The sequence below is a fragment of the Mesitornis unicolor genome, unplaced genomic scaffold (genome assembly GCF_000695765.1).
Source record: "Mesitornis unicolor isolate BGI_N332 unplaced genomic scaffold, ASM69576v1 scaffold6437, whole genome shotgun sequence".
In the NCBI taxonomy this organism is placed as follows: Eukaryota; Metazoa; Chordata; class Aves; order Mesitornithiformes; family Mesitornithidae; genus Mesitornis; species Mesitornis unicolor.
The window spans coordinates 4,780-19,677 of record NW_010196998.1 but is presented as its reverse complement, the minus strand read 5'-3'; the positions used below and the strand labels follow the sequence as shown (position 1 = coordinate 19,677).

Genomic DNA, 14,898 nt, shown 5'->3' with positions numbered 1-14,898 from the left:
GGCCTTGGCCGTGGCACTCGACCTGAGGACTTTCCTCCGGCTGCGGCCGTGCGGGGAGGGCAGGGTGAGCGTCCGCCTGCCTGGCGTCGGAGTCCTGAGGAGCTGGGACACCCCATGCCTCCAGGCCCTGCGAGGGAAGTTTGCAGGCAAGCGCTGGGAGGAGGAAGTCACTGCCCCTGCGGCGTGTGGGGCTCTTGGTCCTGCCCGTTGTCCTCTGCCCGGTGATTGCGCTGGAACCCCGTGGGGTGGCCACGTTGGAGCCCCGTGGGGTAGTTCCCTCTCCCTGCAGAGCGTTGCTGGGCCTTGTTGTCTCTGACTATGCTCAGTGTGCGTTTAACTAATGTTGGCACCCATGCTCCCTCTGTGCCTCTTGTGACCTGCCCGATGTGCTGGTATCTGCCAGTGGCCCTTGCTGTGGCTGCATTCTCCTGTTTCAGGTTGCCAGGGGCTTGCTCTACTGCTGCTGCTCAGACCGTGTTGTAATACATCTAGGGGCCAGCCAGGGCCCACGTCCAGGTGTTTCACTGGTGGAGACAAAGAGTAGTCTATCTGAAGCTTGTCTGAGTTAAGAGCTCTGGACCTTCTGCCCCATGTCAGCCCTCACTGGGATTTCTGCAGCATCTTGTACTGGGTAGAGCACCTAACTGGACATTGTGCCATTTGTCTCTGCAGAACCCGGCATCAGCTCCTGTGATCCTCATTGGCACTGTTTCCTTAGCAGAAAGCAGAACAAAGTCTGCTGAGCCAGAGCATTGTTAACCTCTCTCCACACTGACCAAACAGTTCTCTTAGGCTGATGCCTGCTCCTGGCCATCTGTGGTCGAGACTTGTGTGAATCCTTTCAGAGTATCCACTTTCTTTAATAAAGAGTTTGTGACTTGTCAGGTTTTACAGACCAATGGATGGGTGCACTGGGAAGTGTAGGCAGGGAGACAGTTGCTGTAATACAGCGTAGATGTGGGGTGTGGAAACACTGGGTTTTTAGAGTGGCTGGTGGAGATTTTGCTTTTATTTTATCATAAATCCTCAAATAGAAAGTTCATAGGTGAAATCTGAAATTGGCCAGGTCTGTTTCTGCCTGCTGTAACAGGACGTGGTGTTCTTGTAAATATTGCTTTAAAGCTTAACAATTCCCTGGTTTATAAGTGTTTAAATTCTCCCCTGCTTGCTTCCATAGCTGACTTTGATGAATCTAAGTCCCCCAGCATAGAACAGCTGGATACGCTGAGAGAATTTGCTGGAATTGATGCCGGATCCTCAGCTCCCGAGAGCCTTGCTACCCTTGCCTTTCTGTATATGTGCCTGGCTATTTCAGCTAAGTATGGGTAAGGCTGCCTTCCCACCCTAAAATAAACTTGCTGTCTTGAGTGGTGTTCACCTTTAATTGCTTCTACGAGGCCTCTGATCTGTTTGGAGGGTGACAGATAGATAGACATCACTCCCTCCCTCCAGCATCCTGGCTCAGGTTAGAAAAACTGCTACAGAGACGAGCTGTGAATTCATTGTCCGTATTTTAAACCAAGTCAGAACCTGACTTCAGTATTCCTAGCAAAGAAATTAAAGGTTAAAGAATTATGTGAGGTTGCATCAAGTTGTACTTTGCAGTCTCAGAGCTGCTTGGTGATAGCTCTTGGGCTGTCACCAGCCTGCTCTGAAACCATCAGTTCGTAGTTTGTGTCACTCAGCAGCCAGTGGAAAGCTCCTGGGTTCAATGTTAGGATCTGTAAGGGGCACAGATATGTGCATTTTTAATCTTCCTCCTTAGCTTGTTGCTCTGGTGGGATGTAACTACACAGTTACAGATTTGGGATATTTAGGTTTTATTTAGAAGTATGCTTAAAACCATGTTTACAACAATCTTTGGAGGGTCTTTTTATGGTGCTACTCAAGTGTTTGGTTATTAAGTGCCCCTGCTAGCAGCTTGACAAGCTGCGCTAATCACAGATCCAATTCAGCAAGGCTTTGTTCCAGTACAATGGCTTAGCAAGGCTACTCGTCTGCACTAGCTGAGCACTCAGAGCTCTCATGAAGCCCATGTGTGTGTTGGACGTGTCTGCATGTGCCGATGTTGTCGGTTTTCAACCAGCTTTTCCCGTGGTCGGTCCTAATTGGCATTTTTTTGCTTTTGAAATGTTGTTTTAAGATGGAGTTCAAGGTCGTTGTGTTACATCCCGTGTTTGTTTCAGGGATGTTCCCAGCGTGGACATAGTGGTGTGGTCTGAGCTGCCCACGGGAGCTGGGCTGGGTTCGAGTGCTGCCTACGCCGTCTGCTTGGCAGCGGCCCTGCTGACAGCGTGCGGAGCCATCTCCTGCCCCCTGACAGAGGGAGAGCCCACAGCCAGGTAACTGGGAAGCCTCCTTGCTTTGGGTGCATGGCCTGGAGCAGCTCTGCTCTCTGTGCCCCTCTCTTTTCTTTTACCCACCCCAGTTTTGGCACTGGCACTTCTCTTGGTCTCCATGGCTAACTCCTGGGCTCTGGCTGCAGCACTGGCTCCCTGAGCCCAGCTCCTTGTCCTTCCCCTCCTCTCGCTGCTCTGTGTTCCCAGCAGCAGAGACACATCCCGTCCCACAGCTCTGGCCTGTGAATCACATGGTTACAATTCGCTTCTGATAGAAGCAATTGAATACAGAGACTTGGCAAAACTTGCACCATTTCCCTTGTCTAGTGTAAGATATATGAACTTTAAAAGAAAAACAGAAGCTTTGTTTTGCCAAGAAAATGAAACATGCACTTTAATGTGGTGATTTTTTTTTTTAACCTCTATTTCCTCTTTGTCCCTGAGCATCTTCCAGGTTTTGCTTTAAGTCCTGAAGGAGTCGAGGATCCTTTCTGGTTTTTCTGCATTTTCACATGATTTTTTTTTCCTGCATGTGGCACACTTCCTTCTGACCTCCTGCCTGAGTTTCCCCTTTATCAGTGGCTGGTGAAAGGGAGTTTCTTTCCTTCTGCCCTTGGGTTGCTTTCCCTTGGAGTTCAGTCTTGAAAAACTGCTCTGCTCTGCTGTGTGTCTGAGGAGGCTCTGTTTAAAGATGTGGATCGCAGCTGGAGTGGCAGAGCCCTCTCTTGTGCTCTCTGTGCCAGGTGCAACCTTTTTATGGTTGGCTTCTGTGGATTTTGTGTGGGGCTGAAATTGAGACAGCAAGAGGGGGTGACCACGTTCTGCTTCAAAACCAGAGCTTGCAGCCTGACCCAGAAATACGCCACTGCAGCGGAGGGGTTTGTATGCCGTGCTCAGGCAAATCTCCCAAATACTCGCCCAGCATGAGAAATAAAAGGCCAGTTCGAAACCGAGCGGTGAGGATGTCTTCATTCCCTGCTCACACATCTTAGCTTCAGCTTGAATACAGCATCGTTACTTTTTTTCCCTTCCAGCTGGCATGCAGAGGGGTAAGTGAGAGATGGGGGTGTCAGACTTCAGAAGGTTTTTGCTTAACATCGCAAGAAAAGAACAGCGTGATATAATGACTCCTGTGTAGAGAAGAATCGCAGCCTCTCAAAGAGGATTAAAAACAAGTGGTTTACAGCAAACTGCGCTTCTATTTTGAGTAGCGGTGGCGTGAGCTGTTTTCCTGAATGCTTCACAGATTAAATATTGGCAAGTGAAATGAAAGGTGTGTGCAGATGGGTAAAGACATTCAGCTGAGGCCCGGGGAAGTGGGGAGTTAAAGAAAGCAGTTCCCAGCTGGCAGGTGGCTCTCAATTTGTGCCTGGCCGTAGCAGTGGCCAGTGACCATGCTCATTATTTCACCTGAGACTGTGTGATGCTTACTGAAAATCCTTGTTTGTGCCTCTGCTCCATCATATAATACCTGTTCTGGGCCCCATATTTTAAAAACCTGTCAAATACATGTTCTCACTGCTCCAGACGCCAGCTCTGATCTCTGCAGTGCATTGCTGAGGCTGGGATGTCTGATATTGCCCTGCGTTAGGCCATTTGAACAGTGGCATGGAACTTGTGCTGTGTCTGGGCCGCAGACTGTGTCTCAGGAGAGGGTCAGAGGTTTGTGTTTGTGTGAATATTCAGTGTGTTACAGCAGGGTGCAGAGGGCTTGCTGGCCCCCTGTGAGTGTGAGGGGGTGAGACTGTCCTTTAGTGTGGAGTTGAGTGGGTTTGGGGCAGGCTGGGGAGTGCTAGGGGTGGCTGTGTGGGTGCAGAAGCAGGCCCAGAGCAGTGGGGTTTTGGGAGGTGCCGGAGGAGGAATTGCTGCGGTGGATTTGTGGGGAAGCTGCAGCCAGCAATTGCTCTGTAACTGGCAGCTCTGTGTTTGCTTTTTGTGTTGCTGCAGGCCAGTAATGAGTGTGTTCAGTCAGGGGCCTTGATCCTTGCTGAGTCTGACCCAGCACCAAACGCTTTGTGCCAGCATTTAAACTCTCAAAGCATTTCACCAATTTACGGGATTGCTTTGAAGACAGCAGAAAGACCTGGTTTTGTGTTTTTAGCATAACACCTTCTGGATCTACATTTGGTTCCCTTCTGTGCTCTAAGTGCCAGCACCTGGTGCAGCTTGAAGTGTTAGGAGTTAATCCCTAAAAATCAAAGTCTTTGCTGGAGATAGTAAATCAGTTTTAACAGCACCTTTTGCCCCAGTTTGGGAGGCTTCTGCAGCTGAGCAGCTGGCAATTAGAGGGTGAAGTTGCATGTGTGAAACACAACTTTTACTGTTCTTTTTTTCACACTGTGCCTTCCGTGTCTATAAATACACCGTGCTGCCTGTTGGTGAGCAGGATCCCAGGCCAAGATGTGTGGTAATACAGTCTTGGGCTGTGGGGATAGGTCTGGACTTGCATTCAGTTCAATTTGATCTTCGCTGGGCCAGGGCCAGGATCTTCTTCCTGTATCTGCCCCCTCCCTCACCACTGGCCTGCACTGGGAGCACTGTAGCGGCTGTGTCCTTTGTGCTGCCCCTATCCTGCAGTGCATGGAGGGGATTTGCAGTGCTGGGGCTTCCCACAGCAACCGGGTGCCTTGGGTGGTTCCTGCTGCTTTCGTGTCTCCTATGGGCTCTGGTGCTTCTCTGTCAAGCCACATGTGCTGGTTTTGGTTGCAAATTTGAGTCCTTTTCTTGCCTTTCAGGTGGACAGAAGACGAGCTGACTCTGATTAACAGCTGGGCCTTCCAAGGGGAGCGGGTGATCCATGGCAATCCCTCGGGTGTGGATAATGCTGTTGGTACCTGGGGTATGTGTGTGTTTGTTGCCTAATACGAGTGCTGAGGAGAGGCTGATGGGGTGGCAGAGCAGCAGCCACATTTCTGTTTGCTGTGGTGAGCAGATGCCACAAGTTGCATTTCTGCAAACAATACGGCTTGGTTGGGTTTGCTGCGAGGACACTGATGAGCAGGTTGCCTCACTGTGCTGAGATGCAGCAAAGGGACCAGAAACCACCAACATCGGGTCCCAATTTTGACCCGAGTAGAGGGAATCCTTCCCTGTCTTGGTTTACCCCATCTGTAAGGCAGAACTGGAGCCAGCTGGGCTGCTGAGGACTCGCTGCAATGACACCAGAGCAATGCATCCCCCAGGCAAATGCTGTGGGGCAGAGACCCTGCTGCAAATAACTGAAATTTAAACACTCTGGCATGAACAAAGGAACCTAATCCTGTCCCAAGGATAATACAGTTGGACAGCTGTCATTTAGTTTCAATTAGCAGAGACTTCCAAGTGTTTTGGAAGTGTCCTTGGAGACTTTTAATAATCTTTCTAATGAGACCTAATCTCAATGCCTGGGTAAAAGTCGGAGCCAAGTGAGACATTCCTTCCGGACAATGAAATTCCCCGCTGAAGGATGGCTGCTGACACGAGGGCACGCGTTCAGGCCAGTTTGAAACCCACGTGCTTGGCTTTGCCCCAGGGAATCACTGCTTGATATTTTTTTTAATATATTTTTTTCTTTTAGTAAAGATTTTTTTCCCTTTTAAAAAATATTTCATGTGGTCCCAGAGTAGAGGAGAGCAAAGGGAAAAGCATTGGGTTAACTACGTCCAGCCAGACCCTCTCATTAAGTCAGCAGGGTTAGGCAGATTCATGCTGGCTGAGAACATGGTTCATTTAGCTGGTGTTTCTTGCAATTACTGTCATATGCTCTGGGTGAGGTTCTGAAGATGAAAGGCCTTCTGTCTTGCGACGCTGTGTTATCTGTACTGAGACAATGCATGTATTTTACTTTAGGTGGAGCCCTGAGATACCAATCAGGAAAAATCACACCATTAAAGAGGTAATATTCAAGTTTAAAAATAATGCTTGGATACGGTGGGTGGAATATGTCAGAGAGGCACTGGGTGGATCTCGCAGGGTACAAGATTGATGGGGGATCGCTATCAGCGTGGCGGAAGGGCTTCGTAGCCGGATTTTGTCATGGGTGTGGGTAGCGCGAGCGTTGTCTTGGTTTGGGGTGGGGGGGGAACAATGAAATGTTTGGTCATTATCTGACATTAGATGAACACAGCGCAGAGGATCAATATTAATTTCATGGCATTATGGGCAGCAGGAACAGATCTGCTCCTGGCAGCAAATGACATTGTGGGGAGGGGGAACTTTTTGCTTACCTGGTGGTAGGGCTGCGTGGAAACCGAGCTGCGGAGACAAATCCAGGTCCTGAGTGTTCCCTCCACCTCCCGCCAGTGCAGTATAATCTGACTCCATTAAAATCTTTCACAGTGCATGAAATTGCTCTATTAGCAGTTAATGGCTACTGCTGGCTAGTCTCACAGATAGTATTTCAAAGGAAAAAATTTGCTTGAAAAACATGGATTTCGGTAAATACATTACAGTCCTATTTATAGCGCTGGTACAGTTGTTCCTTGTATCTAAGAGGAACAAGCCTGAACCCAGCCAGCACTTAAGCACCTGCTTAACATTTTTAGAAGTAATGAGACTCCTTATCTTGGGTGTCTTGCTCCAAGAGGCCTTTTGAGGCAGAGGGAACTGCCTGGGCCTTGGGAGCTGCTGGGGGACTGTGAGGCAGAGAGGCCAGGAGATGTCTTCTGTTGCTTTCAGGGTGCCGACACTGAGGATTTTGCTGACCAACACAAAAGTCCCTCGAAGCACCAAGGTCCTGGTGGCTGGTGTCAAGGAGAAGATCCTGAAGGTGCAGCACCTGTGTGGTTGTGGGGATGGAGATATGTGCTGGGGCAGAGTGGATGGATAACCCTCATGAGCTCAGATCTCCTCATGCAGGACTGCAGGTCTCTTGGGAGATTCCTCCTGTGGTCAATGTGTTCCTACCTGCTGCTACCAACACCCAGCTGCCCTGGGGATGTGGTTTCAGCTCACCTCCTCCCTCTCACTACACAAAACATCACCAGTTCTCTCCTCTGGCCTTGTTTCCCTCTCTCCCTCCAGTTTCTGCAGGTGGGATTGACTCACCATTGTCCTGCTCTGCAGGGGGGTGGTCTGTGAATGAGCAGCCCCGAATGGGGAGGGGAATTGTCCAGCTGCAAGAGACAGGAGCTGGCATTATCCCATGGTATTAGGAGACCAGCGAGCAGTCTTCTCACATCTCGCCTTCCCCCCATTCTCAGTTCCCTGCTATAATGAACCCGGTGCTGGACTCCATCGATGCAATTTCTCAGGAGTGCCAAAGTGTTCTGGAAGCGATGCCTGCAAATCCATCACCGGAGTATTACCCAGTGCTGGAGGTAAGGGGCTTGTTCACCAGTATTTTTAGACACCGTTACTGTTGAACATCAAAATGTCATTTAAACCACATTAGCTCTAAGAAGAAATTTGATAGCCGGAAATGTTCGGTTTCAAGTGAAACCGTGGTCTGTGTTGCGCTGCTTTTAATGCCCTTCCTGGAGCCGAGGGACAGAAAATGCTGCTGGTGCACAGGGACGGAGGGAGTGGTCCTGGTGCTTTGTGGACCTGTAGCTCTGGAGGTTTTGTTACCCTTTGCTAAGAAATGTGGAGTGAGCTCAGGCTGAGCCGCTGCCTCCTGTGCCGCGGGCCAGCCACGCTCATTCTGGCAGTCGCTGCCTGTGAAGCAACTGCTTTGTCACTGCCAAGGCTGGGGTGAGGAGCAGAGAGCCCAGCAGCCACTGGTTTCTGATGGACTGCTTATGAGCCAACTCCCATTGCTCTGTGCTCATCCTGGCTCCAGAGAATACCAGACAGAGCTGTGCCCAGAGCTGACCTGACATTGATGCATGAGGTGCATACAAAGATCTGTGTTTGTCTTGGCTTTGTTCAGAGGAGGAGAGGCTGCTGGGGTGGGGGGAAACGCGCTTCCAAGTGGAAGAAGTTTTCTGCAGTGCCGAGAGCTGATTCGTACAACCATAGGGTAAGGATGGGTGGCAGCGTCCCAGCTGAGGCAAACCTGGCCTGGCCCTGGGTGCCAAGTGTCTTGGATGCTCAAAACCATTTGGTACCAGCAGTGCAGTTCCTTGTTGGCATCTGAATCCCTCCCCTCGGCTCTCTCGTGAGGACCTCTGCTTGTCCTTGTTCTCACCGGTCTCTTCCACAGCCATGAGTGTGACCAGGGATGCAGGAGAGGGCTCTGGGGTGGGACAGAGCTGCTGCCCCCCCAGCTTGGCCTGTGTCATGTAGCACAGCAAGGCAGCTCCTCTCCACTTCAATGTGTTATTGCTCAGACTGTCGGAGTATTGGAAGGCAGAGAAGAGGAGGGCTCATTTGAAGTGTGTTTTGAGATCCTCACATGAAAGATGCCAAAGCAGCCTTGTGTACAATGCCCAGGAAGTGGCACAGCAGTCAGCAGATTTCTGACTTGGACCTGGTGGTTTATCTTGTGCTTGAAGAGCCCACAGAGGCACAGAGTATTATATGCAGCATATATATATATATATATATGTATTTGTGTATATATATATATGGCTGTTTCTGAAGTGTGCAGATCTGGACAGCATTGTATCTGAACCATCGAACTAGTCTACTGTGTCATAAGCTGTCATCTGATCCCTGGCAGATTTTGGATCAGGAGATGACAGGTGTCTGGGATCGTCACAGGCAGCGCTGTGCCCTCACTCAGGCATGTAAAGAGGCCTCGGGATGGACGCCTGTCCAAGCCAGCCCAGAACTTGGGATATGTGCATGCAACTGCCTAATTCATCTCCTTGCGTTCGCTTAAATGCGGCACAGAAATGCTCTGGAGGTGAGGAGAGAGGCTTTATTTCTGCATCACCCCCTCCTGTGTGGTGTTGGCAGGAGACCGGTGCAGAGCTGAGGGAGAGGGACGTGACTGATGCCTGCCACGCTGCAGCGTGGCCTCTGCTGTGTGGTGTTGCCCATCCCTGGGGCCATTTGGGCTTTTCCTCCAGCAGCAGCGAGGTTTGTGGCTGTCCAGGACAGCCAGGAATGAGAGACGCTGGCTTAGTGCCCTTCCCACGGCAGTGAGGGTGCATGCACGGTCTCCTGCTCAATGCTGGTGTGACAGGGGAGAAGGGAAGCAGTCAGGAGGCACTGGAGAGCTCTGATTTAGCACCTGAAATAAATGCCCGCTGGCAGCTTGCGGTGACAAGGATTTTCTCTGTCCTCTCTGAGCGAGGAGATCCAGAAGCTGTTGTGCCACTGTGCCACCGTGGTGGGCAGCAGCCACACAAGTCGTGAAGGGGACAGGGACAGATGAGCAGCCCCAGGGCTGAGGGCTTTGGCTTTGACCTTGCTGCCCAGTGCTGCTGGGCTCCGAGATGTGGCCAAACTCCCTGCAGAGATGAGTTGGCTGTTTGGGAGTGGGAAGGCAGAGAGCTCCCCTGCACCTCCCTGGGGAGGGAGCCACAGCTGTGAAGAGCCTCTGTCATCGTGCATGCTTGTCTCACGTGTGTGCTGTTGCTTTTAGGAACTCTTTGATATAAACCAGCACCATTTAAATGTGATCGGAGTCGGCCATTCCTCCCTGGACAGGCTGTGCCAGGTGACAGCGTCCCATGGCCTGCATAGCAAACTGACTGGGGCTGGCGGAGGAGGCTGTGGCATCACCCTGCTGAGACCAGGTCAGTAACCCTCTGCTTGCCCTGGGCATCCCTCGCCCGTTCCAGGTGTCAGCAGCGTCAGGTTTGGAAGCAGAGGGGTACGACGCTGGCCCTGGTACAGCTGTGCTGGGATGTGAAGCCATGCCACGAGCATGGGATGGTGCCTGGCAGGGTGGTTTGCAGTGTTTCATACAGGGGCGATGCAGTGCCTTTGCTTCTGTGTGTCAGAGCCTGGGGGCGCTGGCTCTGTCCCAGGGGACACGTGTTTAAACGTGCAATGGCCCCTTCCAGTCTCCCAGCAGCGGCCTCGCTGACTGACTGGCTGCTCTTGCCTTCCTCTTGGCAGACACCTCCGTGCTGGCTGTGGAAGCAGCCAAGCGAGACTTGTGCGCCTGTGGATTTGACTACTGGGAGACCAATATCGGGGCCCCCGGAGTGACCCTGCACTCCTCCTCGTCTTTAAGCGCTGAAGTGCTGCACGCGCTCTCCAAGAGTTAAGCTGCTGCCTCTGGTGACACCGAGCTCCTGGCACTGCGTCCTCGGAGCCGTGGCCGTGCATGCCCCGACGCCTGGAAACTTCTCTCCTGCTCTTCTCTGTGGCCGGGGGCCTCTGGACGTGAGTGTGGAGCTGATTTCGAGCCTGGTGTCACTGGGAGTGGGGGACTACAATGAGAACCCGGAAGCAACTGCTTGCATTTGGGCTTGGGTGTGGGTTTGACGCAGGCTCTCAAAATCCTGTTTTGAATTTACTCAGCTGCTGTGCTGATCCCCAGGGGCAGGAGGAGAGGGTCCTGGCTGGATTCCAGTGTGGATAAGGACGCTTTGCCGGATTCTGCTGCTTCAGATGCAGGTGGTGTCGCTTCCCTCCTCCCTTGGCGTCCTGCGAGGGTGGACAGCGAGGCTGGCGGGGTGGATGTGCAGAGCGCTTTGGCGGTTTTGGGGTGAAAAGCAACTTGGCAGCTGAGGGCTTGACATTCGGGTCTCCAGTTCTGGTCTGCAATTGGACAGGAAACCTTAAATACAGATCTTTGCTGCTGCTAATGAAGAGCTGGGTAATTGAAATGAAAGCAATGACACATTTCTAATGAAATTAACACTATTTTCACACTTTCCTTGCTTCAGTTTTAAACGGGCGTGCCCTCGGCCCCGTCTGTTGCTGGGTGTGTGAAGCACGGCACTGCCATAGGGGGCAGGCTGGGGTGGGAAGGGGGCAGCCAGAGCAACCACAGGCTTGGTTTAGTTGGAAGAAATTGGTTTTAAGTAGTAAAAAAAACCCCAAAACGCCCATCTCCTCAAAAGCCGGCCCTAATGCACAGTTGGCAAAGGACAAAACCTAAATGTGTTGAAACTTACTCTGCGAGTGTAAATGCAGTTTTTACTTTTGAAATTTGAATGTGTTGTACCACAGGACCAAAGGGAAGGGGCAGGTATGTGTCTGGAGGCAGAGGATCGCGAAGGAAGGAGCTGGCTCTTAGTGGCCGTGGTCTCTTCTATCCCTGCCAAAGAGATTTTATCACTGCTTTGTTTGTCTGGGATTTTGGGTGTTTTTTTTAAATATATCTCTGTTCAAGAAGTGCTTCATTCAGAGCTGAGTAATAAATTGGCAGAGAAGGGGGGAGCTCAGCTTCCTCTTCCAGTGCGGGAAGAATAAAAAAGGAATAAAAATCAGGCATGGGAAGCTGAGCTGCAGGCACTGTGATGACCAGCTTTAGTTCACTGATCACAAGTAAAACTGTCTGTGCTTTTAATAAACTGATGGGTTTTTTTATGTGCAAAGTGTTCTTTGATAATTATGCCGGATACAAAAGGAAAAAAGTACCTTACGCTGCTTCCATAAAAACAGGTTTCAGATGCTGCCTTTCTACACGTCTAATTACAATTCCAATTTGCATCTGAGAACGCCTTTACACTAATCACAAGTCAGAAAGCCTGATAAATAATTTACCATTTTCTAATACAGTGTAATCAATGTGAGTATCTGAGAGCGTGTTGACTCTGCAACCGCTTAAATGTGTCTGTAGCTTCTGCTGGTTCGCACAAAGAAATGCCAGCTTCAGCGCGGAGAAACTTCGCTTCAAAACGACGTCTGTGGGGCTGTTCCTCATCAGCCGCTTTCCTTGAAGGCGGCCCCGCTGGAGGAGCAGGGAGGAAAGGAAGGGAATGAATGCTTTTGACTTGCTGGTTCAGATCGTAATTAAAATCGGTGATTTAAATACACTCAGGTCAGTGCTGTGCTCCTGAGCTGCCCATGTCCTTCCCTGGATCTCGAGCTGGCCCTGTCCAAACGTGTGCCGTGGGATCCTGCGACCGGGGGCGCTTTTGCCCAGCTCTGCCGTCCCTGCGCCGGGGACTGGAATTGCCGCAGTCAGCAGCTGGAGCCAGTCCCGATTTGTTAAAGTAAGCACGGATTTTGCATCCATCTGTGAGCACGGGAGCACCCACTCCCTCCCTTCTGGATTCCCTTCCCCTTTCACAGGGGCCTCGCTGCAACCGCTGTGATAACCAGGGGGCCTTTTGCACCAGGGTGCAACCACCTCTGGCAATTCCTTGATCTTTGCGGGGTGCAGGGTTCCCCATCCCTGCACCATGAGCAGCTGGAGCAGCTGCTCCCCCAGGCTCCCATGCCCCATGGGGGTGCAGTGGGTGCAGGAGGAGGCACAGCCTCATCTCTCTGTATTTTGCTGCTTTGGAAGCAAAACTGAAGCCCAAAGTGAGCCCAGGGAACATCTTGATCCCCTCCTCTCCCCTGGCCACGCCGCAAACACCCCAATGCTTTCCCGTCTGCGCGGCCCCGTCTGCTCTCTCCGCTCTTGTTTTACGGATGTGCAGCGGAGCAGTGATTGCTGCTGAAGGATTAGCCTGGTAATTTGGCTAATTTTTCTTGAGCTTCATTTTTCACATTATGAGCTTTGCAGAAAGAATAACGATCCTGGGTTTGCCTCTAATAGCTGGAGCGGGGAGGGGAAGCCGTGCTCCTTCCTTTCACAAATAAAACATGCATCGAGGTATTTGGGGAATGTGTGGGTGAGTGGGGAGCTGTGGGTCACCAAAATAGGGGGCTTCCCTCTGCTGAGAGACTTGGCAAGAGCTGAGGGGACAGACTGGTGTTTCTTGCCAGCAAAAAGGGTAACACTTTGTATAAAAAAAAACCAAACCTTTCAGAAATCTTTATTTTCCTTCTCTGCGGATGCTGACAGTGCATGGGGCAGCATCGCCCCTGCAGAATGGGCAGCACTGGGGCTTCTCCTTCTGCCCCATAGGGGTCTTGTCCCCCTGACCTGGGGCCAGCTGGGTGCTGCCCGGCCACTGCCAGGCACAGATGGTTTTGTGTGTGTGTGTGTGTATTTATTTATTTTCCAAAAAAAATCTGTGTCAGCAGTGACTTCTTTCTGCTCCGGTGAGTAGATGCTGAAGAGGCAGTGACATTATTTGAGATAACAGAGAGAACAGTAAAAGGGTCGGGGGGAGAGAGGAAATGTCAGTGCACAGCCACAGGGCGCTGCTGGGGACCCTCAGGGCTCCCCACTGCTCCTGGGGTCCTCCTTAAGGCTGGGGGTGCCCCAGCTGGGTGCTGCCCCGTGCCCCAGGAGGACGGGGGGCTCCTGAGTGAGCTGGGCCCCCCTTGGTGCCATTTCAAGGACAATTTGCAGCTCTTACATCTGCCCCTGTACCCCGCTCTGAGGATTTTGGGGCTCCCCCCTCCCTGGGGTTTGGCATTGAGTGCATGGGGTGCCCACGGGGAGCCCGTGTCCCCCCCCGTCTCTGCCTTCCCGCTCCCCTCCCGGCACGCCGAAGGTTTTGAAAGTTAAGTATTACCGTCTGCTTTGTTGTTGCCTAACTACGACAGACAAATTGAGAACTAGTTGTCAAAATGTCAGTGCACAACAAATCAACATTCAAAATGAGTCTCAGCGCTATGTGGTGTATAATTAAAAAAAAATCCTTTTTAGAAATTTCAGCAAGCGTTGGCTCCGCTTTATATTTGTCTGTGTGATTAATAAAGGCAGCTAATTTTCAGACTTTAAAAACAGCTAGAAAATAGCTCCTAATTACATATTAGGTTCCAAGCGGCCCCCGCTGAGCGAGGCTGGTATTGGTGGGCCAGAGAATTTGGCAGGGGCTTAATTACATTCTGAGCATCATCTAATTTTAGTTAAATGTAATGTAATCAGCAGCAGATGTCTGAAATAAAATATGAATTATGAATATGATGAAATTTCATTCTTGAATAAAAAAGTAATTTGCTATTTAGTTCATTAAAGTCGCAGAGGTTTATTAGGGAGCAGGTACGCGGTGTGGCTGGGTTGTATTGAAATGGGATTTCAGGGAGAGTAGGAAATTGCATTAAAGGTGCTAAAATATTCTGCCGGGACGCTGCCGCCGGCTGGGAATTAACATTTACAAAAATAACGGAGCCCTTGGGCTGCCGCCAGCCCCTGGCACCGCCGCTTGGCTCCGGAGCTTCCCCTTGACGCGAGGCGACGTCCCCCATCCGGGGGTGGCCCTGGGGACCCGCTCCCACCATCCCGGGGTGCAGCGGGGCTCCTGGTGCTGGTGAGCTCAGCCTTGTCCCCCCCTTATTTGGGGAGGAGGCTCCAGTGGGGTTGACACCCCTGCTGTGTCCCCCATTCATGTGTCCCCCTGCCACGTGAGCGCGGGGATGTGCAGCCGGGCTCTGTGAGCCCTCTTTCAGCTCGGCCGGGCGAGCGGAGCATCGATTCTGCAGCAGATCCCCGCAGGACGCTGTCACCTGGACGTCTGTCCCCACAGCATCCTCTGCGGTTTCAGCTCTGAAGTTTAAATGGCTTTTCTCTATTCCTCGGTGGCCCAGACTGACAGATGAGCATCTTCTGGAGAGGGAGAAAGATGGCGTGTTCCTTATTTCCTCCTGTTACAGGTGCTCTCATTTTAATCCCTCCTGGATGCACCGCCACAGATCCCTGCCCGTTTCCCACATGTGGTCTCTGACAAACGAC

At 51.4% G+C, this 14,898-nt stretch overlaps 1 protein-coding gene across 1 annotated transcript; it reads left to right on the top strand.

Moving 5' to 3' along the window:
* Positions 1-4: 4 nt before the first annotated feature.
* Positions 5-10,420, top strand: MVK (mevalonate kinase; the record flags this gene model as incomplete). The annotated part of the gene is made up of 9 exons (XM_010188656.1): positions 5-146; positions 1,178-1,325; positions 2,187-2,342; positions 5,075-5,178; positions 6,168-6,213; positions 6,996-7,086; positions 7,520-7,636; positions 9,790-9,943; positions 10,269-10,420. Coding segments are annotated over 9 exons (1,110 nt in total), but the record flags the coding sequence as incomplete, so codon positions are not given.
* Between the last annotated feature and the right edge of the window lie 4,478 nt (positions 10,421-14,898).